The 27,708-nt window shown below is 40.9% G+C and overlaps 1 protein-coding gene across 2 annotated transcripts in view; it reads right to left on the bottom strand.

The window, feature by feature from the left end:
- Positions 1-27,708, bottom strand: part of ALDH1A2 (aldehyde dehydrogenase 1 family member A2) — a 96,030-nt gene that overhangs the window by 9,447 nt on the left and 58,875 nt on the right. For both annotated transcript variants that reach the window (XM_061180268.1, XM_061180269.1), the window contains exons 8-10: positions 4,251-4,353; positions 2,403-2,587; positions 306-470 (exon numbers count right to left, since the gene is read on the bottom strand). In XM_061180268.1, coding sequence (XP_061036251.1) covers positions 306-470; positions 2,403-2,587; positions 4,251-4,353 — 453 coding nt within the window. The remainder of the gene's footprint in view (positions 1-305; positions 471-2,402; positions 2,588-4,250; positions 4,354-27,708) is intronic.

The raw sequence follows: 27,708 nt of genomic DNA, 5'->3' as shown, positions 1-27,708 counted from the left end.
AATGACCCATATTTAGGGGAACTGAACTGTTGACAATGTATCACTGAGACCAGTGATTGGCTTTTACGATGGTTCTGTTGGCTAATAACAATTGAGATCAAAAAGCACATCACCTGGCCTCCATCTAGCTTGCTTGCCTCTTCGTCTAACTTATTTCTTGAAACTGGGGATTTTCATAGCCATGTTTATTGCTACTGTACAATGTATATAAAATACAAAGAACTAAACCTCTAATATTGTCTACTAGAAATGCCCTGGAAACCATCCCAAGGAAGATGTGGCTGCTGTTAAAATCTACGTGATACCTCCTCCTTGGCAATCCGCATGTCGTCGGTGACGTTGGAAAACACTGTGGGCTCGATGAAAAACCCCTTTCGGCCCAGCCCTTTGCCTCCACACTCCAGCTTGGCGCCTTCGGCCACACCACTCTGGATGAGTTCCAGGATCCTGTTGTACTGTTTCTTATCAATCTACAGAAGAAAGTGCCTGATGACTCCAAGTAAAATCTTCTATGAAAATGGAAATAAGCAAGTGCTCAAGAATCTCTCTCATTTGTGATTTTTGGCCAAAGCTTCATTATACTTAGTCAAATCATATGGAACTGCTGTTAATTAACCATTTTTGACCTATGAAAAAGGGTAATTTTGTATGGTTCAACCTAATACATCAAGAATTCCAGTGAATGCATTGCTCTGATGATACTGCCAAATCATAAGTACCAGTTCAAGATTTAAGCAATATTTCTAAATGATGGAGATACTGGCTAATTGATTATTCACTGTTTACATAAGTAAAAATTAACCTTATAAACAAATCAATATTGGGGTATATTTTTATGGAACTACTGTTACACCATCAGAGGAAAGGATTAAGTTTAAAGAGTGACAGCTAGCATCCTAGTCCATAAAATAAGGTCATTCTCGTCCCCCTCAAGCCCCCGAGTTATAGACTTATCACTCAATTATTATGGTAAATAAAAAAGAAACCTACATTCACCTGAGTTTGAATTGCTGTTACAACTTCAATCTTCTCTCAAATGGCCCCAAAACTAAGGAGATGTTGCTTATCAGGAAAACCCATGCTCTAGTGATCCAGATGAGATATGGTCTACATATTCCTTGAAAAATTCTCAGTTCAAAACCAGAGTTCCAACTGGAAATAACCTTGATGACCATGGAGAACCTGCAGAGCTCAAGAGTGCAGCTGGCAGGGACCTTTGTGGCCCTCCTCATCCACCACAGTGCATGAAGCATTCAGAGTAAGAGAGAACCATATGGCAGAAGAGAGAGCAGACAGCTCTCCGTTCCCTACACATTTACAAACTGCAAGTGGTCATCCCAGAGTAGGTCAGGTTGGTGGAGAGAATCCTTGGCAGCTGGTAAAAGTATAAATGGGTTTCTGGGAATGAGAGATACCTGCCCTCCTTGACTGTGGCACCTGTGGGGATGTCTTGAATCCAGCAGTTAAGGACTGGGGCTGGGTTCTAGTCAAGATCCATCTTGCCATGCCTGGGTCCTTTTTTGGAGCTGAGAGACTCCAACCTACCCCCAAAGTTCAAGATATCCTTAAGGCAATCCTAATCTCTTGGTTTTTCAAGGATAAAATTTAGAAACAGAAAGAGAAGCACAAGACGTAAGCAAGCAATGCCTCACTGGCTACATTTCCAGCCATGAAGACAGATGAGGAAGAAGAGTAAGGAGTCAGCAGAAAAAGGAAGATGATGCTTTGTCGGGTTCCACCAGAGTGTCTGGTTTCTGTGTTCATCAGAGATTAAGTAAAGAAACGGCACTTCCAGCACATGGAAGCAACCTAAGTGTCCATCGACAGATGAATGGATAAAGAAGATGGGGCACATATATACAATGGAATATCACTCAGCCATAAAAAGAAATGAAATTGAGTTATTTGTAGTGAGGTGGATGGACCTAGAGTCTGTCATACAGAGTGAAGTAAGTCAGAAAGAGAAAAACAAATACCGTACGCTAACACATATATATGGAATCTTAAAAAAAAAGGTTCTGATGAACCTAGGGGCAAGACAGGAATAAAAACTCAGATGTAGAGAATGGACTTGAGGACATGGGGAGGGGGAAGGGTAAGCTGGGACGAAGTGAGAGAGTGGCATGGACACATATACACTACCAAATGTAAAACAGATAGCTAGTGGGAAGCAGCCGCATAGCACAGGGAGATCAGCTCGGTGCTTTGTGACCACCTAGACGGGTGGGATAGGGAGGGTGGGAGGTAGATGCAAGAGGGAGGGGATATGGGGATATATGTATATGTATAGCTGATTCACTCTGTTATACAGCAGCAACTAACACACCATTGTAAAGCAATTATACTCCAATAAAGATGTTTAAAAAAAAATAAAAGAACGGGCATGTCTATGATTTCTCTACCTGGGGTCCCTGCTCGGTGGTGGGGTCAAAGGGGCTGCCCACTACACGCCTCTTAGCCCGCTCCACGCTTCTTCTCACAAACTCTTCATAGATGGACTCCTCCACGAAGATGCGAGATCCTGCAGTGCAGCACTGGCCTTGGTTGAAGAACACACCCTGGTGAGCCTGCTCCACGGCATGGTCCACTACAAGAGGAGACAGCGATGCTCTCAACACTGCTCTGCCCGTGGAGTGGCCCAAGGGACCGAGCCTCTTCCCTCCCCACAGTCCCAGGTGTAACGTCATGCTCCCCACAGAGCAGAACCGTGAGCAGCCCAGTGAAAAGCACTGGACTGAGAACACAGCTTGGTTCTACTTCTAACCAGTCCCTGACGTTACTGGCTGGGTTAACTTGGACATCTTCACTTCTTGGAATCCCTTTCTTCTGTAAAAAGAGGGATGAGACCACGTTATCTATAACAGGAGTCTCAAACCCCAATAACCAAAGGGGCTGGGCAGATAATAGTAAAGCAATGTGACAGAGACTCAGAAGGAAAGTACTACATTTGGCTGTTGCTATGCATAAACATAGCCCAGGGATGCCAGATTTCCAGTTTTAAGAAAAAACGGAAATCAATATTTTGTGTAATACTTAGAAGTAAACATAGCCATACCTTGCATCTGGCCTATAGACTGCCAATTTGCAATCCCTAATCTATAGGACCTTGCAGCTATACTTTTAATTAGTATTTTGGCAAATTAAACTGTAACAGCAATGATCGTCTTTGAAGACGCTAAATTTCCTCTGTATTTACATGGAATTGTATAGTAGCATATGGTAACTCGTTTACATCTCATATGAAAATAAGAGATACTAAATAATACTCAATATAGTATTAATAAATCTGGTGTCTGCTAGTTGCTAAATGACTCACTGACTGAATGAATCAATGTACTGTCAGTGGAGTGCCTGCACCTTAATAGGAATTTAGGTACAGAATTCTGATCCTCTTGACAACTAGTATAAAGCTGAAGCTGAACTCCTTGCAAATTCCAAGCTGGGGCTGAAATTCAGGCAATCTGCTTTCTGCTCTCTGATCTCTCTAGTAGTGAAATTGAGGAAGCAGTGCTGGCCTGGCAGGATGTGAAGAAGAAAAAGGATGCCTGAAAGAGGTTTTGTCATTTCATTCCCTGGAAAGTTTTTCCAAACATGAGGAGCACACCCGTGCAGAGTGGACTAGAGAGCATCCTGCCTGGAGACGTGGGGTTTCTAGGTTATAGCTCTAGGCCTCTGTATAGTCCTACTGCCAAGGTGTAATCACCTCCAATTTAGGTCTATTCATACAGAACTGACCATAGTGTGTTGTCATCCTGACTAAAAGCCATGGGAGCAACAGAAAGGGGTGGGGATGGCTAAACAGAGAAGGGGGTGTGGGTTTGGGACAACGTTGGTAGAGCTAGTGAACTAAAAATTTTTAATGATCTACAAAGCCACCAGGCATACATGAGACGTTTCAGGTTTCTTGAATCTAGGCAGAGGTTACATTTCCAGTATTCAGAGGCTTAGACCACGGCTCTTTCCACTATACAACACCGACGAGGCCTTCACCTCTTCTACCCTATTCTACAACAACACCGAGTCAAAATGGCTTATTATGTCTAGAAAACAAACTCTATCTGATTGTCAACGGATAAGTGGTCTTTACCAGTATTATTTTCTCCTCAAAAGGAAGGGTCTAGATTTTTCTCCTTGAATGCCAGTTAGCTTCAAAGAGCTTTTTCTTAGTGTCCTGTTGAAAGTGGAGATAATAAAAGTGAGCACCGCAGGCCAGTGTGCCAGGGCATGTAAGAGATCTGTGGTTGACTTACAATCAGCATCTGCAAAAATAATATTGGGACTTTTCCCTCCAAGTTCCAGAGTTACTCGTTTCAAATTACTTCTTCCAGCTGCTTCTTGGATAAGCTTTCCAACCTGAAAGAAGGGAAATGGAGAAAGGTTTTGCACACCTTGCAGTTGAGACCGTCAGTGGCCAGAGCCAGCTGTGCGCAACAGTGGGACACAGCAGTAATGGATCCTGCAGGGCAAAGCACCCACCGGATACACAGGAACGACTCCTGTGGTCAACTTGTGTGGACAAGATATAAGTCAGTTGCGATGCAGTTTAATGTCTGTTCTGAAGTGAGTTGGAAGACTGCTTTAGTATCATGATGGAAGGAGCAAGGAAAAGGGGGTTAAACCTGGAATCTTAATCACTGAAAGATTTCTCTAAAAGACAACTGGCAAGCAAAATGTAACTAGAGATTTTCCATCACTGCATTGTGGCTTTTAGCTTTGGACTCTGGCCTCCAGAAAAAAGCCAACTGGCTCCACTTGAAAGACATGATGAGCATAAAACAAACTCTTTAAGTGCCTCCAAAAGTGCCAGGTATGACTTTAATCACATGGTCCAAATATATATATTGATGTGATACCTTTGCTTCTGCCTAGGGCTATAGTAAAAGGATTCCAGAAAGCTGAGGATCTGTCTTTATTTGTGCAATGCCTATTTACCTAGAATCCAAGCAAATAAGAGGCTGAGTTTGAAGAAAGCATTTCCCATTGTGTAGACTCACAATGCTAATAAAATTGAAAGTGTCAAGATGGAAACACGGATGCAGCACCTAGAGCCCCCTTTCAAGGAAGAAGGCACTGCCTCAGTGACAAGGAATGCTGTCAGCTCCTTCAGAGTCACCTCAGCTGAAAAGAGCTTCCTTGCCCAAGGGGATGCCCTCCTTCAGGTGTCCCACATCCACCACCTGATGGTGGCGGTGGTACCACCACTAGGCAGCTCTGAGAGACCACGTCTGCTCCCCCACAGCCAGGTGCTTGGCTGAGGCCATCAGGCCTGCACTGCAGCTCGACTTCCCGTTGTGTCAACTGCCCTTCGGCTGGGATCCCTAATAAATAACCTGCATGGCAAACTCTATCTCAGCGACCCCTTCCAGGGCACCTGGCCTGTGACAGGGTGCTGCCCTAATGGAGGGCAGAGGTCACTCTACGGAAAGTGCTGGGCCACCCTATAGCTCTTACAGGCAGTTTGCCCTTGTTGAGATGACGACTGCTACTTGTGCCTGGAATCCCACTGAAAATAAAGTATTTTAAAAGGCTGGGGGCGGGGGGGGCTTCCCTGGTGGCGCAGTGGTTGAGAATCTGCCTGCCAGTGCAGGGGACACGGGTTCGAGCCCTGGTCTGAGAAGATCCCACATGCCGCGGAGCAGCTAGGCCCGTGAGCCACAATTACTGAGCCTGCGCGTCTGGAGCCTGTGCTCTGCAACAAGAGAGGCCGCAATAGTGAGAGGCCCGCGCACCGTGATGAAGAGTGGCCCCACTTGCCGCAACTGGAGAAAGCCCTCGCACAGAAACGAAGACCCAACACAGCCATAAATAAATAAATAAATAAATAAATAAATAAAAATTAAAAAAAAAAAAAAAAGCCTGGGGAAGAAAAATGCTAAATATATGCTGGACCCCTCTGGTCCCTGCCTGAGATCCTCAGGAAGGACGCGTAACTCCTCAAGCAGTATAGTAGAGCACTGGTTAAGAGAAAAGGCTCTGGAGCCTGCATTTTTTTTTTTACTGATTATATATCACTTAACAACTGTTTGACCTTGGGAAATTTTTTATCTTCTCTGAGCCTCTGTTCCCTCCTCTCTAAATGGAGCTAAAAACCGTATCCACCTCAGAACTTAGGTGTCCTGAGGATGAAGTGATTTAGGGTCGATGGCCCTCAGAACCCAGACTGGCACGCAGTAAGCGCCTGCACAAGTTAGCCGCACGCAGGTATGAGAGGCCAGGGCCCCTTCTTCCACGCTGGGCGCAGAGAAATGGAGGTGGTTGTCGGGGGCGGAACCTTCCAAAGCAGGTCTCCTCCCAGGGCCCCTACACTCTCTGTGCGTGTCAATTACCTCAGGAAAACCCTGAGGAAGCCCTCTGACTTGCCACCAGTCTCCAGTATTGCTCATTAGCTGGGCTAAATGCTTTACATGTTTTTATTGTTACTCTACCTCGTGCCAAAACATTTTTAGAAAATATACTCTCATTCTGAGGAAATGTCTCTGAAAGAGGTAAAATTAGAGTCTCTTAGATGCAGAACACTGTTACTCATCAAAGGTTTAAGAAACACCAACATCTGGCCCTAAGGATTAATGGGCAGACATCAGCCCACAGCCAGACGGCCCTTCCCCACCGGGCCGGCTTGTCTCTCTTCTACCTCCAGGTAAACCCCCTAAGAAGACGGGCTAATGAAGGCCCCGTTCTCAGGCAAACATGCTCTCCTGCAAGAGGAAAGTATGGATACACAAAGGAAAGGAGAATCTGGCCCTCCATTCTGGCAAGAGAACAGCAGTCAGGTGAGATTAGGACTGAAGCCTGAGAACCTAGCAGAGGGGAACCCACACGAGGGCAGCAGGGCAATAGCACCGTGGGGCGTCCCTGAGGAGGCTGTGGCCTGCAGCTGCCTGTTCTGAGCAATTCTACTGTGCTTGTCTCTCTCTGCCCTGAGGAATCCATATCAACTGAAGGGGACTCATTTCAAAGTCCAGGAAGATAAAGAGACAAGCGCTTTCTCAAAGAAGATAATCACTGGACGTCATGAACATTATTATTAATTATATTTTAAAAACTAGCATTTATTGAGTTGGTTTATATCAGACATTTACAGGTATTCATGCATTTAAGCCTCTCAAAAACCCTACAAAGTAGGTATTACCTCATTTTAAAGAATATTAAAGTCAGGTTAGAAGTCAATGGATGTTACCAGGTTACCCGGCAGTTACTCGCAGAGCCTGTTGGACTCTGTGCAGGTTGACTCCAGGGCCCAAGTGTGGATCACTTCCTCTCCTTCCCTTAACCTCCTCCCAGCACTCTGCCTTCCCTTCTATATTTACTGAGCACCTAATGCATGCCACATACCACCAAAACCTTATCCCTGAACTCCAAATTAATTTAAAAGTGAGGAGGAATATCACTTTTTATAGACACAAGTAATGACCACAGTTCATCAGTTACAAAAGGTATATTCCGCCTTCAGACTGACATTTGAAAAACAAACAAAAGCAAGGAGAAATCACGGATTTTACACATAGGAAGATGCTGAATAAATGTGTGGAGTTGGTAAACAGAGTGCCGACTCACTAGCATTACATTTCTGTTAGCTCTGCTCCCCGACATTCATCAAAGTGCCCTATGGGTTGATATTTGTTGCACTAGGAATGTGGTCCAATGATTAGTATTTTCATGGCTACAGTAACTATACAAAAATCTTGCTCAGTCTATGGTCATCAGAGAAGAATACCTAAAGAATAATTTTTCCTGCGTCAATGCTTTGCCATTTTTTCCTTAGAAACCAAATTCGTGCTAAACACCGAAAGGCGAATCTCGGATGAATAATGATTTTCCTTTCCATCTTTGGAAGAAGGTCAAGGTGCAGCCCAACCTCAAGAAAGAACTGGATGTGTTACACTACAGGAGAACCACTTCCATCTGGAGTGGCCTCAGGACAGGATACTCTGAAAAACCCCAGTTGTTCACCAATCCCCTTCATTCAACACTTATTCCTGGTTCTCCTACTATGTGCCAAGTGCAGTGCTAGGCACAGTTCCTTATCCACAAGGAGCTCACAGCTAAGAGGATTCCCATGTAAACCTAACAGGTGTTCAATAAGTACAGAAAAATCTGGGCCTGATTTAATATTAGATCTGAACAGTGAAATTATGGTTGTGCAGCATTTTGTTATAACCCAGAGTCAGGCTCCTCTGGGCCTCACCCACAGAAGTGGGCTAGGTGTAAAAACCTTCATTAATTACGTGATTGGGTATCATCTGCCTTCCCATAATACTCTCAGTTTGCAGGTCAGACTCTCTTTGGAGAACATATTACTACTCATGAATTCTCCCTGCGAGTGGAATGAGGTTAAGTGACCCTGAAGGGAGGCACTCCTCACTGTCATTACCATAAGGGGGAAAGAGACAATAGGAAGAAGAGATGCAACTCCAGAGCAGGGAATTCTTAACAGGAAAGAGTAATGTTTAAAAACAAAGAGTTCATGTGAGAGCCAACTCTTACAAAATATGATAGGTCCTGTGCAAACCAACCTAAAATATTACTTGTACAAATCCCACGCAAAGGTTTCCAAAGTTAAAATCTATGGGGTAGGAAAGTCCAGGAAAGAATAAAGTACAGACATCAAACAAAGGCCTGGGATTAAGTGACCCATCTTAGATAGAAAAGTAGTAAGTTCCGCGGGGATGTGTATGTGCTACGCCAGTCATATTTATACACGACTACAAGGTGGGAGCATGAGGTGAGATAAATGAGGCTGCCAGGATGCACAGGTCTTCTGAGTGGTTCAAGTCAAGTCAACAGGGGTGGACTTCGTAACACCAAGCCCTATTCTGATAAATAGGCAACCTGTGAGATAAAACAGAGAAATACACAGTTTGAGAAATTAAATCTAGTATGTGAACACAGATTAAATAGAATAAAGGCACAGAGAACAAATTTTGACCAAGTTCATCATTATCTTTTTTTTCAAATCAGAAAAGATTTCATAATATACTCTTATTATACATCCTGTCCTATCTCTGACAACCTAGCTAATTATAATCGTAACCAGGTTTATGGACGACAGTTTGGCCCACAGGAGTGAGAAGACCTAGTTTCTATAAGCTCTGGCTTGGCCTCTAACTAACCTTTGATTTGGGGAAGCCACTTCACCTCCTTGGGCCTCAGTTTCTTCAACTGATGAATGAAGACACAAACCAAGCAGTTACTCTGGCCCTTAGTACCCCAGTTAGTTGGAAGAGTTAAAAAAGACTCAGGGCCCCTGCTCATTCTGAGAGTCTGTCCAGAAGAATCCAATTCTTCTGGATTCTTCTTGTCTTACTGAGCAGACCTTGCTTTTCATAGAGGCACCACAGCTGCACTGAATGGTAGATAAACCTGATCTTTTTCGGTTTCCCACAAAGAGCTCATTATGAGAGAGTAAGTGATAATGTTCCTATCATGGGGTGTCTTAACTTGGCACTCCCTGCAGAGTCTCTCAGCTGTATCTGTGTACCTCAAACAGGCAAGGGCGAGGAACCAGGGGCTCGCCCACACATAATGGAACTGGGCTAATTCTCAGCAGGAATGTTGGCACAAATCAACTCTGACTCCCATCCTCATTCTGAATAGTCTTCACGATTGATATCAGGAGTATCCCTGGAAGAGCCACAATGTACCAGAATCATGCTCACAGCAATGCAGCAGGGTAGGAAATGCAATTTGGAGCTTTGCATGGAAAATAATTTGTTATACGGGACAAAAAGACCATGGAAGGCTTTCCGTGCCCTCTTTATTCAAGGCTGTTGCTCCCTGAACAGAGTTTCTAAAGTCTGGTAAAATTTTTCTTTTTATTCATTAGTTAATTACCCATATTTCTAGGATGGGTTTCTTCTCAGAGATATTTCTTTTTCTTGATTAGTTAAGTATACATGTTGGGGTGGATTCCTTCTCAGAGATATGCCACCTTTTTTAAAAGATGGAAAACTCTCTAGTAGAGATCTCAATAAACAGGTTGAAGATGAATGCTTTTTCCAATATATTTTCCTTTCTTAAACCCCAAACAGATTGACTCTGTGCTTCTTTCCTCCTCTCCTTTCTTGATTTTCATTGTGCTACTGGTTCTATGATAGAAATAGAAATGCCCAAAATATGTATAATTGGACATTTCTTCTTTCTGAAATATCCAGAAATAACAGACCAAATCAGTCTGTTCAGATCTGCACCAGAAAGTCACAGGACCAAGGCATCTAAGCAGTTCCTTTAATTTAAGGGATAATAGCAATTTCAAAACTTTGTGAAATTCAGATTGTGAAAAACGATGCAGCCTCTGACTATGCTTCCAGCCCCTCTCCTCCACCACCATTCTCACCACCACACACTCATCACTACAGCACAGGATACCACTTGCCCTTCCTGGAATATGACCGTGTCTCTGTATTAGCTGTTTCCTCTGCCTGAAATGTCTTCCCTCTCCTTGCTTACTCATTTTTCCAGCCCTACCTTTGCCACTTCCTCTGAGAAGCTAGCTTTCTAGATCCACCCTTGCTATAGGGTTTGGTTTTCCCACTTTTCTGATCCCACATAACTCTCATACTGCTCTTGTTTAATAGCTGTCTTCCCTACCAGACTGACCATGAGCAGAGGGGCTCCTGTGCACGCACATGCACGTGCACACACACACACACACACACAGATTTTCAGCAACATTTGATGAGCCAATGGGCCAGAACATGACAGCTGCTCTTGAAGTCTCTGGAAATCAGAGACTATGAAGTCTTCAAGGAAACAGAGGTGAGCGATTAGAACACGGAATGCCTATGTCCAAGGCTTTTGCCTTGACACCACTGGCAGAATGATCTTGAGCTTTCCTCTTCTTACTTATCTTTGGCTGAAATTTCCACATCTTTAATGAAGGGGATGGCTTCATGGTTCTGACATGACTGCACGTTGGAGCTCCCGGAGCAGTTAAAATCGTTTTCTTTGTCTAGGCTCTGCCCCCAGAGATTCTGATCATCTTCGTCTGCAGTGGAGCCCATGGGCATGGGTAGTTTAATGTGCTGCTAGGGTTAAGAACCATGGAATTAAAGAATCCTTAAGGGCGTTTCTCTCATACTGTCTCTAACCTTTCATTGTTGGTTCTGTTTTCCAATTGTTGAGCATTATCATTTATTGAGCACCTATTTTGTGCTGCTTGTTCTCACAAACATTATTTAATCCTCATGGTGATCCTGTGAGGTAAGAATTATTACCCCATTTTAGAGTTGAAAAAAAAGCATGACTCAGGTCAAGAAATGACTTGCTGACAGGCACCCACTGAGTGGCAGAGCCAGGACTGCTTCTCTTCTCCAGATGTTCTCCTGGGGTTATATACCCTCTGCTATGAGCAGAATTCTGATGGCCAAACACACCATCCACAGCTAACAGATATTCCAGAGCGACTGCCCTGTACACTTAGCCCTCCTTCTGTTACATAAGACTCTCCCTTTTAATCTCAAATAAATTTAAAAAAATCAAGATTTTGATTTTGGGGGAGGGCTCTGCTTTGATAGGAAGAAGCCTGGAATCCTCAAGTCAAAGGTACTACATGTCCCACTAACCAGGTGGACTGTTTAAACGGATGGGCTTCTTAGGATCGGTTCATTCTCAGCCTGAGCTCTGAGGAGATAAATCTACTGCAGAATGAATCAAAGAATCTCAGCTAGCAGGCAAAGACAACAGCATACTCTTTCCTATTCTTCAGTACTCAAGGTTTTATTTAAGTGTTAAAGAAGAAAAGGAAGAAAGCTCATAATTTAAAACCTGTACATCCAAAGGTTTTGACACAACAAACTGGTATTTTTCATTCAAATGCTGGATAGTTTACTAATGGACTCATACAACCTTAGAAAGAGGCTTATAAGTTGTTTTAAAAAAAAAATAACAAAAAAACTCTAGTAGGCCACTTCTCCCCACCTACAAAGAGGGGTGAGGCTACCCAGAGGGGAGAGCTGACCTGATTCACTACTCAAGCAGCAGAGAGGGTGTCTGTATCATGTAAGATGACATTCATCTCACTTAGGAAATGAAAGGAGAACCCTGGCTGCGTAAATTAGAATCAGTGATAATACAGCTGTTAGCTACAAACATTTGTTTGGCACAGATCAATCTGGACTCTCCTGTAGTTTGCTTTGATGGTCTCTCTACTATCTTGTTGACTAATGATGAAATCATGGTTTGTTAATTTAACTGAATAAAGAAAACATCATACCAAGCAAAATGCAAACTGTTTTCCTGTACTTTATTGAGGTTGTTTATTGACTCTGTGCTTATAAGAGCCCTTTTATATTCACTTATCAAATATTTACATTCATTGCTTATGTATTTAGCTGCAGAAGGAGAAATTAATCCTATCTTTGAGTAACTTTGTTTTCTTTTTAAAGGCCTTTTGCTAAAGTAAAATGGAAAGCAGCCACCTCAAATAAGCTTCTTGTTGCTGACTGTTCCAGACATTTTGTGATGTATAAACAGGTCCCCTCTACTAGGATAATCATTACTGGAGCCACATTCAAATCCATATTTAAGTGACATGTACCCTCTGGAAGAATCTATACAGTTTCCCAAGTAGCCTATAAAATTAAGAGAGGGTAGATAAATAAAGAAGTAAAAAAACTACAAGCTGTAAAGGGGTTTGGTGATTACATGATCATTAGATTTGCCTGTGAAAGTTCTCCACCTACCACCATTAACATAATTATAAGGTGGCTTTCGTAGTCTAGTCAAATACTTCTCCCTCTGGTTCTCTATTATCTGTCAATGATATCATCCCAGAGAAGAAACTTTGGAAATGAAAGGAGAACCCTGGCTGCGTAAATTAGAATCAGTGATAATACAGCTGTTAGCTACAAACATTTGTTTCCCTCCTAGTAAATGTAAACCCCTCTAGAGAGAGAAATATCAATAGACTCCCCCAGAAAACTTAAGGTGAAACTTGCTCTATGCACACTGCTATAAGCTATCTCACTGTGTGAATGTTCCTAACAGCAAAATACTTCATGGGGCCACCTTCCGTCTTATTCTCTTTCCCAAACTCTCCCTTCTCTCTCAGCTCCCCCATTGGATATCTGCATTGTTGAAGATAACATATTTAGTTGTTCATGTTCTTCCTGTGAAGATAAAGAATTTCCTGTGTTATATAAAGCAACAGTGAGACAGCACTATACCCCTATTAGAATGGCTAAAATTATAAAGACTGACCATACCAAATGCTGCTGAGGATGTGAAGGAGCTAGAAGTCTAATACATTGCTGGTAAGATGATACACCCACCTTGGAAAACAATTTAGTAGCTTCTGAACCTAATAAGATCCAGCCATTCCATTGCTAGGCATTTACCCAAGAGAAAAAAGAATCAATCAATCTATCTATCTAACTATCCACCTACATGCGCGCACACACACACACACACACAAGGACTGGCACATAAAATGTTCACAGGAGATTTTATGTATAGTAGTTCCAAACTGGAAACAACTTAAATGTCCTAAATGTCCATCAACAGGCAAATGAACAAATTGTGATGTATCCATAAAATCGAACACTACTCAGCAATAAAAAGGAATTAATTTTTGATATATATGCAAAAATGTGCATGGATCTGAAAATAATTGTGCTGAGTAAAAATAGTCAGACAAAAGAGTACATACTGTATGTTTCTATTTACATAAAATTCTAGAAAATGCAAATGACCTACAGTGGCATAAAGCAGATCAGTGCCTGGGAATGGGAATGGGGGGAGGAGCAGAGCGAAAGAGGCAAGCGAGATTACAAAGGCGCAGTAGGAAACGTTTGAGGCTGATGGATGTATGTACTATGTGAACTGTGGTGATGGTTTCACAGGTGGATACATATGTCAAAACTTACCAAACTGTACACTTTATGTGAAATTTATTGTATATCAATTATACCTCAATAAAGCTGTTAATAAAGATATATTAAGCAATAAAAATGTTACTTTATTAGAGTAATTATGCCATACTTCTTTTTGTTGTCCTTTGTGAATTATTGGTGGGGAAATTATATTGAATCCACATGACTATTTAAAATATGATTTAATGGTTTTAATTAAAGTTAAATGCATTAGAATAAGTTAATTAAATTTTAAGATAATTAAAGCCTGACAGGGAAAGAGAACAAGTGAAGAGGAAAAAAAAATAAACTTAAGGGAAAGCAAAAGGTGGTGAAAACAAAGAACAGATTAGAAGCCAATAAAAGAAATTATTGGAAGTAAAAGGGTGACAAATTTTGAGATTATGAATCTAAATAAGAATAAAGCATCGTACTCATTATAGAAATTGATCAGTTCTCATTTATCTGCACAGATGGTAGAACAAAATCATTGAGCTAAGATCTCACTGGGTAGACAAGGGAAGGGTGGTCATTTTTGTCAGAAGAAATGACATGTGCAAAGTCACCGAACTGTGGGGACTTCCCTGGCATTGCAGTGGTTAAGAATCCACCTGCCAACGCAGGGGACACGGGTTCGATCCCTGGTCCGGGAAGATCCCAGATGCCGCGGAGCAACTCAGTCCATGCGCCACAACTACTGAGCCTGTGCTCTAGAGCCCGCAAGCCACAATTACTGAGCCCGTGTGCCGCAACTACTGAAGCCCACGTGCCCTAGGGCCCACGTGCCGCAGCTACTGAGGCCACGTGCCGCAACTACTGAAGCCCATGCGTCTAGAGCCCATGCTCCGCAACGAGAGGCCACCACAATGAGAAGCCCACGCACCGCAAGGAAGAGTAGCCCCACTCGCCACAACTAGAGGAAGCCCATGCACAGCAATGAAGACCCAATGCAGCCAAAAAAAAAAAATTCAAAATCAGTTTATTCAAGCAAGCACCCAGGTAGTCTTCCAAAAAAGTGAAATAGAACAGCAAAACAAAACAAAAATAAACATTTATTAGAAGACAAAAATATTTGTAAAATATTTATAAAAGTCATAAAACAAACAAAAGGAAAGTAAAATTTCTAGAGGAAAGCAGGAATTAGTTTTCGACAGACATATCCTTTGCAAACAGATTCAACTAGAATCAATCAGATTCAACTAATATTCACTGAATTCTTACAATGTGCCAGCAATAGGACTGGAACTTTCAAATACACTATCTCCATTAATCCACAAATAAACATGTAAGCAGTTCTTCATAACCCCTCTTAATAGATGAAGAAATGAGAGATGAGAAAGACTAAATAATATGCCAAAGAGAGCTGGGATTTGATCCAAGCTTGGATGAATCCAGCCCCCTTCTATATTACACCACATTTTCCCAAGACTATATTGTTATATAAATTTCATTTAACAATAAATAGAAAACAGTAACAGCTAATATCTATTGACACTTTACTAAGGGCCAGGCCCTGTGCTAAATACTTTAGATATACTAGCTTACTTCCTCCTCACAGTCGATGAATTAGGTACAATCATCCCTTATCTACAGACGGAATCTGAGGGTGGGAAAGATTAAATATTAACATGTACTGTGAACAAATGCACACTACCATGAGAGAGGTTTAAATTATGTCTAGTTTTCTCATATAGATCTGATATTTAATCTTGATTGCTTTTAGGATGATTTGAAGACTATGTTTGGCATTTCTTACTGAAAAAATACTTTCCTCTAGTTTTTTTAGAGGTAGTGTGATGCAGCATTCTTTCAAGCTTTCATTTTAGCAAAGCCATGAGGAGTACTTTATTTTTCTTTAAGAGACTCTAAATAAAGGATTGAAAGAAATAAACTCAAGGTGAACTACATTAAAGCTCTAAGCTCCCTAATGTAAAATTCTGTGAGGAGGTCTTCGTTGATCGTGAGATTGATCAGATAGATTATTAACCCTTCAGCTCAGTTATTACCTTTGCTTATCACAAACCACTGGATAGTTTTGTAGATGGAAATTAACTTGGCCTGAATGTAGGTGAGAGTAATATAATCTGAGCATTAGAAAGATGATTTATGGAAAATGGGTGTACGGGAAAACCTAATAATTTTCCTAGCTTTTGCACACTTTTGTGTCCCTTAAATATAAAAATACTTCCACTAGAACACTGGAATTATGTGTTTAGCAGTCACTGACTGAACATCTGGTGTCCAGCACTAGATCACTCTACCAAGTGTTCGGGGCACGAGGAAATCAGACACCCACTAACTCCTCAACAAGTCTCATCTGTTGTGATTTAGATTCACAGGGCTATTTTTTCCCCCATCTCTATTAGGCTTTTCACTTTAGAAGAGATTTTAAGGATATACTGAATTAGTATAAAATCTACAGCTCTGGAGTTAAAATGCCTGTTAAAAGCAGAGCTGACTAAAATGCAAAAAACAAAAACTGCATTTGCTATTGAGAGGCAACAGTGAAACCTAACGTCCCATTTTACATTCCAGCAAAATATGTATCAAGCCTTTTGAAAGTGCTGGACTATCAGGCATGGGAAATGATTCTGAGAATTGAATGATACCAGTGTTTGATGATTATTCGCCAATATCAAGCAACACATTACTCACAAGGGTCCCCACAGCTGGGGTTCCTTTCCCACAAGTCCTTTTCGTACTTTGGCTCCCATACCATACCACCATAATTTCATTTTCTCCAAAGAGAAAAGGAAGATAGACCTATATTTTCCACAGTTGTGAACATTAACAACTGTGGAATTAAGATGTAGAATTATCTTTTTCTTAAGTGGTGTTACCTTTGAATGAAATAGCTTTTCGTTTGAATTTAAACATCTTGAACAAATTATATTTCTCCTTAATGCACTGATATAGATACATTTGAAAACCATGTTGAGCAAAAGAATTTTAGTTCTAGCCTTGGTCTTAGAAGGCATCTTCAATAAGGAAGTATTATGAGAAATGGTGCAGAATGATTCTTCTCTTTCTCCATGCTCCCATACACACCACACTATACTAGTTACATATTCACAGACTATCACTGGGTTAGACTGAATTGCACAATTTCTCTAATGTCTAACATTGTACCTGATATTTAGTGAGTGCTCAATAAATATTTGCGGAGTGGACAAGACAGCTTAGGTTTAAAACTGTAAGTTCTATGCCACAGATCGTCCACTGGAAGCCCTATAATGTATCGAATAAGATTTAAAGAGGCTAAAGATGCGATTTTAAAGTAAATTTTAGAAAAAAGGAAAAAAAGTTGAGTTAGAATAGTGTCTATGACCTTTCAGAATTACATACGTTTGACCATGCTTTGAACAGAATATGTTCCACTGATATTATCCTTCCTAAGTATCCCCTTTGATGTCATTCCTGATTTTAATGGCTCCCTCCTTCTATGGTACCGAGTACAGCCCCTTAGCAGCATAGCACTGTCATTTGAAGTATAAGCTCTGGGTATGATTCTCAGACCCACAACTTACTAGCACATGACTACGGGCAGGTAATTTAACCTCTCCCAGCCACACTTGCTCATCTGTGTATCTCCTAGAGCTACTGTAAAGATGTAGTGAGATGATATATGCAAAGCACTTAGCAGGTACCTGGCATACAGTAAGTGCTCAATCGATGTTGGCTATTAATATCCACAATTTTAAGCCTTAAATACTTCTTTAAAAACATCCATTTTTAACAGCTTTTTTGAGATATAATTCATATACCATAAAATCTACCTTTTGAAATTTAAAATTCAATTTTAGTATATTCAGACAATTGTGCAATCATCTCAATGATTACTAGTATCTAATTCCAGAACGTTTCATATCTATTAGTAGTCATTCCCCATTCTCCCCCTTTTTCCTGCCCCTGGAAACTACTAATCTACTTTCTGTCTATAGATCTGCCTGTTCTTGACACTTCATAGAAATAGGATCACACGACATGTGGCCTTTTGTGACTGGCTTCTTTCATTTAGCATGTTTTTAAGGTTCACCCATGTCAGCCTATAATGGTACTTCCTTCTTTTCTGTGACTGAATAATATTCCACTGTATGGATATGGATACACCCACATTTTGCTTATCAACTCATCATCTGATGGCTATTTTGATTGTTTCCACTTTTTGGGAATTAGGAATAATATTTCTGTATGTTTCTGTGTGGTGTTTGATTTTGTCAAATGCTTTTTTCCATGTCTATGGAGATGATGGTGTGGTTTTGTCCTTTATTCTATCCATATGGAATATTACACTGACTGATTTTTTGGATATTAAACTAACCTTCCATTCCTGGGATAAATCCCACTTGGTCATGGTATATAATCCTTTAAGTTGTTGATTTCTGTTTGCTAGTATTTTGTTGAGGATTCTTGCATCTATATTCATAAAGGATACTGGTGTATAGTTTCCATGTGATGTCTTTGTCTGAAAGGTCTTCTACTCTCTGGCCTCAATTTTTAAACTGAGAATTATTTTCAATGGCTTGATTTGCAGAATAGTACTTTCTAGTTCATCTGCCTCCCAACCTTTCTCCCCAACCCCTTCCCTATCCCTATTCTACTCCACTAAGACTTTCTGTACACTCCAGCCTCTAGTTGTTGACTAATTCTACTTCTTCTCCGTTCACTCTACTTACCCATATCTTACAAAACCTGTATCAAATCCCTCTTTCTCTTGAAGCCTTGACAGATCATCCAACTCACAGAGCTCTCTCATTTTTTAGAATGCTAATGACATTACAAACTAACATTTGCTTGTTGCTTACAACTTATAAAACTCATTGTGCATTTAATTCTCACAACCCTGAGAAATGTGTGCTTACTATTAAGCAAATTTTGTACAGAATTAAGTGGTCCATAATTATATAGCTACAAAGTAAAAAATATTAAACCCTAAGCTATTAGTGACATTTTGAAGAAAGAAAGTGTTCCACTGATATATCACCTTCTAGCTCTGAGATTAAGCTTTTATTTCTCAAATTCAGTCTTTCCTCCTTCGTGTACCTAACAAATACTTATAATTCATGCTGACTACACATCAGATGCTACGCGGGGTAGTGAGAAGAATGACTAAAGGATAGAATCCAAAGAGAATGCAAACCACCACCCCCCCAAAATCGGTATGTTTGACCAGAAACTGTAATCTTCAAAAATTAAAGCTAAAAAATCACCACTAAACTGATAAGCAAATTATCTCACCCCCAAAGATTAGAAATTAGTGTTTTATACGCAAATCTTGCATAGAAATGTTATCATTTGTATAATAAATAAAATAAAAATAATTTTAAAAAAAGATTCGAAATTAGTCATTTATGGGATTAAAATACTTTAAAAATATTCTACAACGAAGAAACCAAGGACTTTTAAATCCAAACATTGTTAGGGTTGTATTCTTAAGACTTTAGTTGTATCAACAGAAGTATATAAATTTGTAACCTCATTGAGTATAATATATTCAATTTGAGACAATGATAAACTATGAGAATTGGTGACCTGCCTGAAACCTACCTAACCAAAGGCAAATTAGAATATCAATGGTGATTACAGGAAACTTTTGAAATCCTCAAACTTACACAGCTCTAAAATTTCCCAAACTGAATGGAACACCTATTTCAATTGGTAATTTGATGCTTCCAATCATTAACAGAGCTTACTTTCAGGAGACCCAAAGAGCTGTGGGAAATAGAGACTCCACTCTTAAAGGGCACACACAACACATGTTCTGAGACCAAAGGCAGCAGCAGTAATTTGAAAGAAGCCTGGGTCATACCCACCTGCTGATCTTAGAGAGCCTACCAGAGAGGAAGGGGGCAACTGGGGCTCACCCAGGGGACACCAACGCTGGCAGCAACCATTTTGGGGAGCTCATTCTACCACGAGGGCACTGCTATTGGCAAGTGCCATTTTGGAATTCACCCTCTAGCTTATTAGCACCAAGACCTGGCCCTGCTCACCAACCAGTAACCACCAGTCCTGGGACACCCCAGTCCTAGCAGATAGTGGTGCAGGGACACAGTCCCACCTACTAGCAGGGTTGCTGCCATAGGACACCCTGAGCCCCAAGATGCCCTGGAACTGGCCCCAGCCACCAGAGGGCCCAGGACCCTGCTATACCCACCAGTGGGCTGGCACTAGCCCTGGGACCCAGCCTCACTCACCAGTGGGTGGGTACCAGCCCTGGGATCCCTTGGGCCCAGCCATACCCAGCACTGGTCAGGACCCAGACCACTCACCAGCAGGCTGACACTAGCTCCGAGACTCCTGCCCCTGCAACCTGCCAGCCCCTCCCCTGGGACCCAGCTCTGCCCACCAGTGGTCCAGCACTAGCCCCAGAACCTCTGAAGCTCTGCAGCGAGGTGCCGTGTGACCCAGTCCTGCCCACCAATGGGCCAGCACCAGGACCAGAACTCCCAGGCCCCGTGTAGCCAGTTGTGCCAGGACCTGACCCTGCCTACCAGCAGCCAGCAGCCTCCACATTAGGCAGAGCCTAGCAACCAACCAGGCCAGGGGCCAGCCATGCCTGCAAGTAGGCTAGCAGTAGTCAGCTCGCCACAACAGAAGGGCCCACAAAGCCCACACAGAGGGGCCCCTAGAGCAGGTAGCTCTGCTGAACAAAGGGGAATGTGCTGCTGGGTCCCATAGGATGTCTCCTACATAAGGCCACTTTGCCAAGATCAGGAAACATAACCAACATACCAAATACATAGAAATAAAAATAGGAAATTTGGCAAAATGAGGTGACAAAGGAATATGTTCCAAATGAAAGAACAAGGTAAAACACCAGAAGAACTAAGTGAACTGGAGGTAAGCAATCTACCCAATAAAGAGTTCAAGGTAATTATCATAAAGGTGCTCAAAGAACTTAGGAGAAGAATAGATGAACACAATGAGAATTTTGACAAAGAGTTAGAAAATATAAAGAAGAACCAAACAGAGCTGAAGAATACAATAACTGAAATAAAAAATACACTGGAAGGCATCAACAGTAGATTGTATGATACAGAGGAACAGATCAGTGAACTAGAAGACAGAGGAGGGGATATCACCCAAGCAAAAAAGAAAAAAGAAAAAAGACTTTTTAAAAATAAGGACAGTTTAAGAGACCTCTGGGACAACATCAAATGTGCTGGTGGTCCCAGAAAAAGAAAGAGAGAAAGGGGCAGAGAACATATTTGAAGACATAATAGCTGAAAACTTCCCTAACCTGGGAAAGGAAGCACAGAGAGTCCCATACAGGATTAATGCAAAGAGGAACATACCAAGGCACACTGTAATTAAAATGACAAAAATTGAAGATAAAGAGAGAATATTAAAAACAGCAAAGGAAAAACAACTAGTTATATACAAGGGAATTCCCGTAAGACTATGAGCTGACTTTTCAGCACAAACTCTGCAGGCCAGAAGGGAGTGGCATGATATGTTTAAAATGATGAAAGCAAAAAACCAAGAATACCCAGCAAGACTATCATTCATAGTTGAAGGGGAGATCAAGAGTTTTACCAACAAGTAAAAGCTAAAAGTGTTCAGTGGCACAAAACAGGCTTTATAAGAAATGTTAAAGGGACTTCTCTAAGCAGAAAAGAAAAGGCCACAATTAGAAATATGAAAATTATGAGAGGGAAAAACCTCATTGGTAAAGGCAAATACACGATAAAGATAGCAGATCAACCACTTATAAAGCTAGTAGGAAAATTAAAAGACAAAAGTCGTAAAGTCATCTATATCCACAATAAGTAGTTAAGGGATACACAAAACAAAACTTATCAACCTGGTTTCTCTGACTCATATCTGCTAGTTCATATGCTTGCTGGTGAAGGCTAGGCCCAGCATTGGATGAAAGCTGCTAATTGGGAAAATCCTGAAAGGTCTCTAGAATTAAAGCTGGAGACCAGCCCGCTAAGTTATATGATCAGGCTCAGGCAACTGCTAGACAACTTCATCAAGCAATTCCTAGGACTTTTCCAAAGCCTGTTGACTGGGACAAAATTCAAGCTTGCACGCAAATCTGATGAACCTGTTCATGACTATTATAATTAACTTCAGATTGTTAAGGAAAATTCTGGTCTTCCTTCAAATGTTGATCCCACCTGGGAAGCCTTTAATTTTATGTTTATCAATAGGCTGAACCGGGACCTTTCCCTTCTGGTAAAAAGGACCAGGATGGAATGGGAAACTATGTCCACTTCAGATTTAGGTAATCTGGTAAACCAGCTCTCTCGCACTCTGGAGCAGTCACCTAAAAGGAAGACCAACAAAATTCTTAATCTTCAACTCCAGCAGATGAAGGTCCCTAAATGAAACCAAAACCCTCCTAGTTTCTGCTATCTTTGCAAAACAGCCAGGACACTGGAAAAGAGATTGTTATAAATTCAAGCACTTCCGGCACCTTCAGGCCTCTAACCAGTCTTTCCGTTGCTCTCCCAGTCCTCAAGGAAGTGGCTCTGAGGAACTACAGGGGCTCTTCCCAATCCTCCCTCTTAATCATCTTAGGGAAATGTTTCTCCAGATTGGGGCTGAATCTCCTCCAGTCCTAACTGACACCAAAGCCAACACACCCGGTGCTCAACTCTGCTACTATAAAGCAGCCCCTGCCTTGGAGTACTAAACAGTTCAAATATCAGGGATCTCTAGTGAACCACAAGAGGTTCCTGTCTTTGAACCTATACTCTTTTGTTTAGACCCTTTGAGAAATACATACTCTTTTCTCCTTAGTTCCTCCACCCCTATCCATTTTTAGCTAAGACTTCTTAGGGAAGTATCATGCCAGAATTTCTTTCTCCCAAAACAGGAGAAAAATTCATTACTGCCACTGCCCTTTTGGTGAAGGCCACCAAGAAAAACTATTATGGGATCCCCTTTAACCATTTTTGTACCTCATGCAGTAAAAGCTCACCTGAATTCTCATCATATTCAACAATTCTCAGTCAGCTGCCTCACCTCCTCTGAAGTCTTTTTGTTAACTGCTCCTCACATCACTCTTTTACAGAGTGACGGTAACCCTGCTACTCTTCTCCCCTCTGTCACTGATGAAGTCCCTCATGACTGCTTAACGCTGATAGATCACCTCGCGACTCCTTGAGATGATCTGCAGGAAAATGCTTTGGGTAACACTGATTTCTCATGGTTCACTGATGGTTTCTATTTAAAAAGTGACAATGACAAATATTGTGCTGGACATGCTATTACAACTCCTTTTAATGTTGTTGAAGCAGCATCTTTACTTATGGCTACTTTGGCGTAACAGGCTGAATTATGTGCTCTTACACAGGCTTGTACTTCAGCCAAGGACAAAAGTGCCACTGATAGTAGATGTGCTTTCAGAGTAGCTCATACTTTTGGAATGTTGTGGAAGCAATATGGCTTCCTTACTTGTAGTGGAAATAAAATTTAAAATGGCCCTTATATTAAGGAATTGCTAGATGCAATACTTTTATCTGCTGCTTTAGCTATTATTAAGATTCTAAAGTTGACTTTCTGGAAGCTAAAAGAAATCACCTTGTTGACATTTCCACAAGGAATGCTGTCCTTAAAGGAACCAACAACAGCCAAACCTCTGGCATGGTCCAAAGAGATATTTCCCCAAATTATAACTTAGAAAAACTGGTTAAAGAAGCCGAACACAACTGGCCTCAGAGAAGGAAAAATAAGACTGGATATTCAACAATTCTTGGTTCGACAGAAAGAGAAATCTCTGGTTTGGACCAAATAACAACTCAGTCCTAGCGGTGATTCTAGAATTCCCAATCCTAACCACTGTACATACATTAAACCATTGGTCTACTGACATAATGACAGCATTCTTGAATCAATATTGGTGAAGAAACATTAAGAAGGCTGCAAGAAGTTCCTACCTCACTTATCCCACTCGTTTGAAATATAACCCAGAGAAGCCTGTTTGCACTGCTCCCGGACATTTCAAACTGCCTAATAACCATTTGAGGTCTGGAAAAAGCATTTCATACAACTTTCTCTGTCTCATGAATATAAATATGTTTTAGTCCTGGTCTGTCTGTTTTCACACTGGGCTGAAGGCATCTCTTGCAGACAGGCTACTGCCTCTTCTGTGGCTAAAGTCCCTTTGAAAAAGATTATCCCTACCTGGGTAACTCCTCTTGAACTTCATAGTGATCAAGGAACTCATCTTACTAGTCAGTACTTTGACAACTGTGCACTGTTTGGCCAGTTTTACAACGCTTTCACCATGTGTACCACTGTCAACCCTCTAGTTTAGTCAAATGCACTAATGATATTATTAAGACTCAAATGGCAAATTTGTAGAGTCCCTAAAAACACCCTGGCCAAAAGCATTGCCATAGGTCCTTCTAAATCTTAGATCCATCCCTTTTGGAACTCATAAACTCTCATACTTTGAAACAGTCATAGAATACCCAGTGCACTTGGCTCCTGCCTCTTTTGACTCACTGATAAGAGAGATACTGCAATACTGCAAAGGCCTAATTGCTTCTATTAAAAATAACCATGTTTTGTTAGAGCAATCTTTTTTACAGTGTGCTCTTGGGAGACAAAGATGTTCAGCATCACACCTTGCACCCTGGAGATTTTATCTATTGGAAAAGACCTCCAGAAAGACTTTCTCCAACCTTCCTGGAAAGATCCCCTATCTGGTACTGCTAACCAACCCTTGTGCCACTGAACTCCAGGGAACAGACTTTTGGATTCATGTGATACACTAAAAGAAACCACCAAACCCTGACTGGACCTGCACATCATCTGGGGACCTGAAAGTAAAAATTTCCTAGAATTGAAGCAGACAACACCTGATGAGACAGCTTTCTCAAGATAATCTGGACCAGTCCTGTTGGAAGTTTGCCTGCCAGACCTTTAATGATGACATAACACTTCAGAAGATCTCTTATGTCTACAATCTTGATAACACATGGATTTTACACAAAAAGTGCCTGAGAGTTCTCCCTCCTATCCCTCCTTGTTACCAGAATGTGACCTCAATAGGTTTTCAATCTGTGTACTTTCCCTCTGACATGGGAAACTACACCCAAGGTCCTTCCGGGCATTGAGAGACAAAAAGCTGCTGAAACCAGAAAACTGGACTCTTGATCAGCAATGCTTTCAGAGAAAGCTCTTGATCAAAAGGGGGAAATGTAAAAATTAATAAACAGAAACCTCAATTAAGATAGAGTTGGGAGACCAGAAAGGGGAGCTCTAACACCTATGACAACAGCAGAGCCTAAGAGGAAAAAGAAAGACTTCCTCTTCTTGCCTGGCAAGAGCTCATCCAATTAGAGGAGACTGTCACAACCTCAGCCAATGAAAAGCCACTATACTTCAAACTGTCAATTTCTCCAATGGACTCTGTTTACTATAGCCCTCCAATTTCCTTTTCCCTTCTTTAAGAGTCCTCTCCTTGCTGTGGAAGGACTTGCATGTGGTTTGCCATGGTTGCAGACCCCAAACTGCAATTCTTTGCTGATTCTGAATAAACCCATTTTGGCTGTAGGAATAACTGGCAGTCTATTTGTCAAAAACTGTCACTGGACTTGCCCTCTCATGGTAAACTAGAAAGGTACATGAAATTGCTTTCTTTAAATGAGATATCAGGCAGTATGGGACTGTGATTCTAGAGATAAAAGAAACAAACAAGGGAAGACCTTTCTGCCAAAGGACTTTCTAGATTGCAGCATGGGATGGGGAGACCAAAGTAGAACACGGTGGTCTCACTGAATTGATGAAATAGATCAGAGTTTAGAGAGAATAAGGTGGTTAAAATGTGAGGGGCTTAGTACCAGAGGGAGACAATGCAGTCAAGAAACCTTATGGGGGTCCCATCAAGTCTTTGGCTGAAGGCTAAACTGGGTATACATATGGTGAAACTCCACAAGAAAGGATAAAGAACAAAGACCAGGTAATTTGTATGCTGAATAATCCCCAGAGCTCATACAGAGTTGGGGACATTTGAGTTCTGACTAGCCAGAGTGGAAAGACCTAGTTGAACACTGAGAACATTCAGTAGAAACTCCAGAAGGATCCCAACTTAGTAATCTTAATAAAGTTTAGTATCTTAGTAAAAGATAAGCTAGTATTTAACAAAGCTTAAAATTAAGGGTCAAGCTGTACTGCAAGTGACTTAACCACTTTACAGAAGAAAGTCCAGCACTCTTTAAAGGAAGAAAACAAAATCCACATGTTCAATAAGGTAATGGTCACAATGTTCAGCATCCTTTCAAAAATTAACAGACATGAAAAAAGCATATATATTTGAAAAATAACTGCCAAAGTTTTCCAAATTTGATGAAAATATAAACTCATAGATCCAAGAATTTCCAATGAACCTCAAATGGGAAGAAAAACAAAGAAAACTACACAGAAGCACATCATAATCAAATTGTTGAAAATCAGTAAAAAGAAAACATTTTTAAAGCCCCCAGAGAAAAAAAATTATATACAGTAAAACAAAGATAAGAATGACTGCTAACTTCTTATCAGAAACAGAGCAAGTCATAAAAAAACAGAATGACATCTTTCAAGTGTTGAAAATAAAATAAAATAAAATAAAAACTGTTGAATCAGAATTTTATATACAGGAAAAAGTCATAAAAAATGAAAACAAAATAAAGACATTTCCAGACAAACAGAAGCTGAGAGAATTTGTCACTAACAGACCGGCACTATGAGAAATGTTAAAGAAAGATCTTTATATAGAAGGAAAATGATATCAAAAAGAAACATGGACCAAAAAAAACAAAAAACAAAAAAAAAAAGAAGAGGGTCAGAAAAGGCAAGTATGTGAGTAAATGTAAAATAATTTTGTTTTCTCATTTAAAAAATTTTTTGAAAAGATAGTTGAATTTTTAAAACAAAAAGTGTAGCAATGTACTATGGGCTATATAACATACATCAATAGTGAATTATAGAACAACAGTAGCATGAAGGATGGGATGAGAAATAGAAGAATTCTGTTGTACTGTTATTACATTATATATGAAGTAACATAACACTTTTAAATAATAGACTGTGATTAAGATGCATGTTGTAACTACTAAAGCAAGCACTTTAAAAAGAGGCTTAGCTGGGGCATCCCTGGTGGCGCAGCGGTTGGGAATCCACCTGCCAATGCAGGGGACATGGGTTCGAGCCCTGGTTCGGGGAGATCCCACATGCCGCGGAGCAACTAAGCCTGTGAGCCACAACTACTGAGCCTGTGTTCTAGAGCCCACGAGCCACAACTACTGAGCCCGCGTGCCACAACTACTGAGGCCCACATGCCTAGAGCCTGTGCTCCACAACAAGAGAAGCCACCACAATGAGAAGCCTGTGCACCACAACAAAGAGTGGCACCCGCTCACCGCAACTAGAGAAAAGCCTGCACACAGCAACAAAGACACAACACAGCCAAAAATAAAAATAAATAAAATAAATAAATTTATATTAAAAAAAAAGAGGCTTAGCTAATAATCCAAAATAAAAGATAAAATGGAGTACTAAATTCATCCAAAATAAGGCAGAAAAAGAGGAGAAAAAGAACAAAAAGCAAATGGGACAAGTAGAAAATAAAATCAAAATGGGAGATTCAAACCCAATCATATCAATAATTCATTAAATACTGAACAACAACCCCCTCACCAAAAATAAAAAATCAGGCACAGGAGAGTACATATTGTATCAGTCCATTTATATGAACTAATAGAATAAGAAAAATTAATAAAAAGGGTCAGTTGTTGCCTGGGGCCAAGGGTATGACAAATCTTTTTAGGGTATGGAAATATTCTGTATCTTAATTTGGGTGATGGTTACATGACTGTGTACATTTGGTACTTAAATGGGTGCATTTTATTGTGTGTAAATT

The sequence above is a fragment of the Eubalaena glacialis genome, chromosome 2, assembly GCF_028564815.1.
Source record: "Eubalaena glacialis isolate mEubGla1 chromosome 2, mEubGla1.1.hap2.+ XY, whole genome shotgun sequence".
NCBI lineage: Eukaryota > Metazoa > Chordata > Mammalia > Artiodactyla > Balaenidae > Eubalaena > Eubalaena glacialis.
Note: the sequence above shows the minus strand (reverse complement) of the source record. Positions and strands in the feature narration are given on the sequence as shown.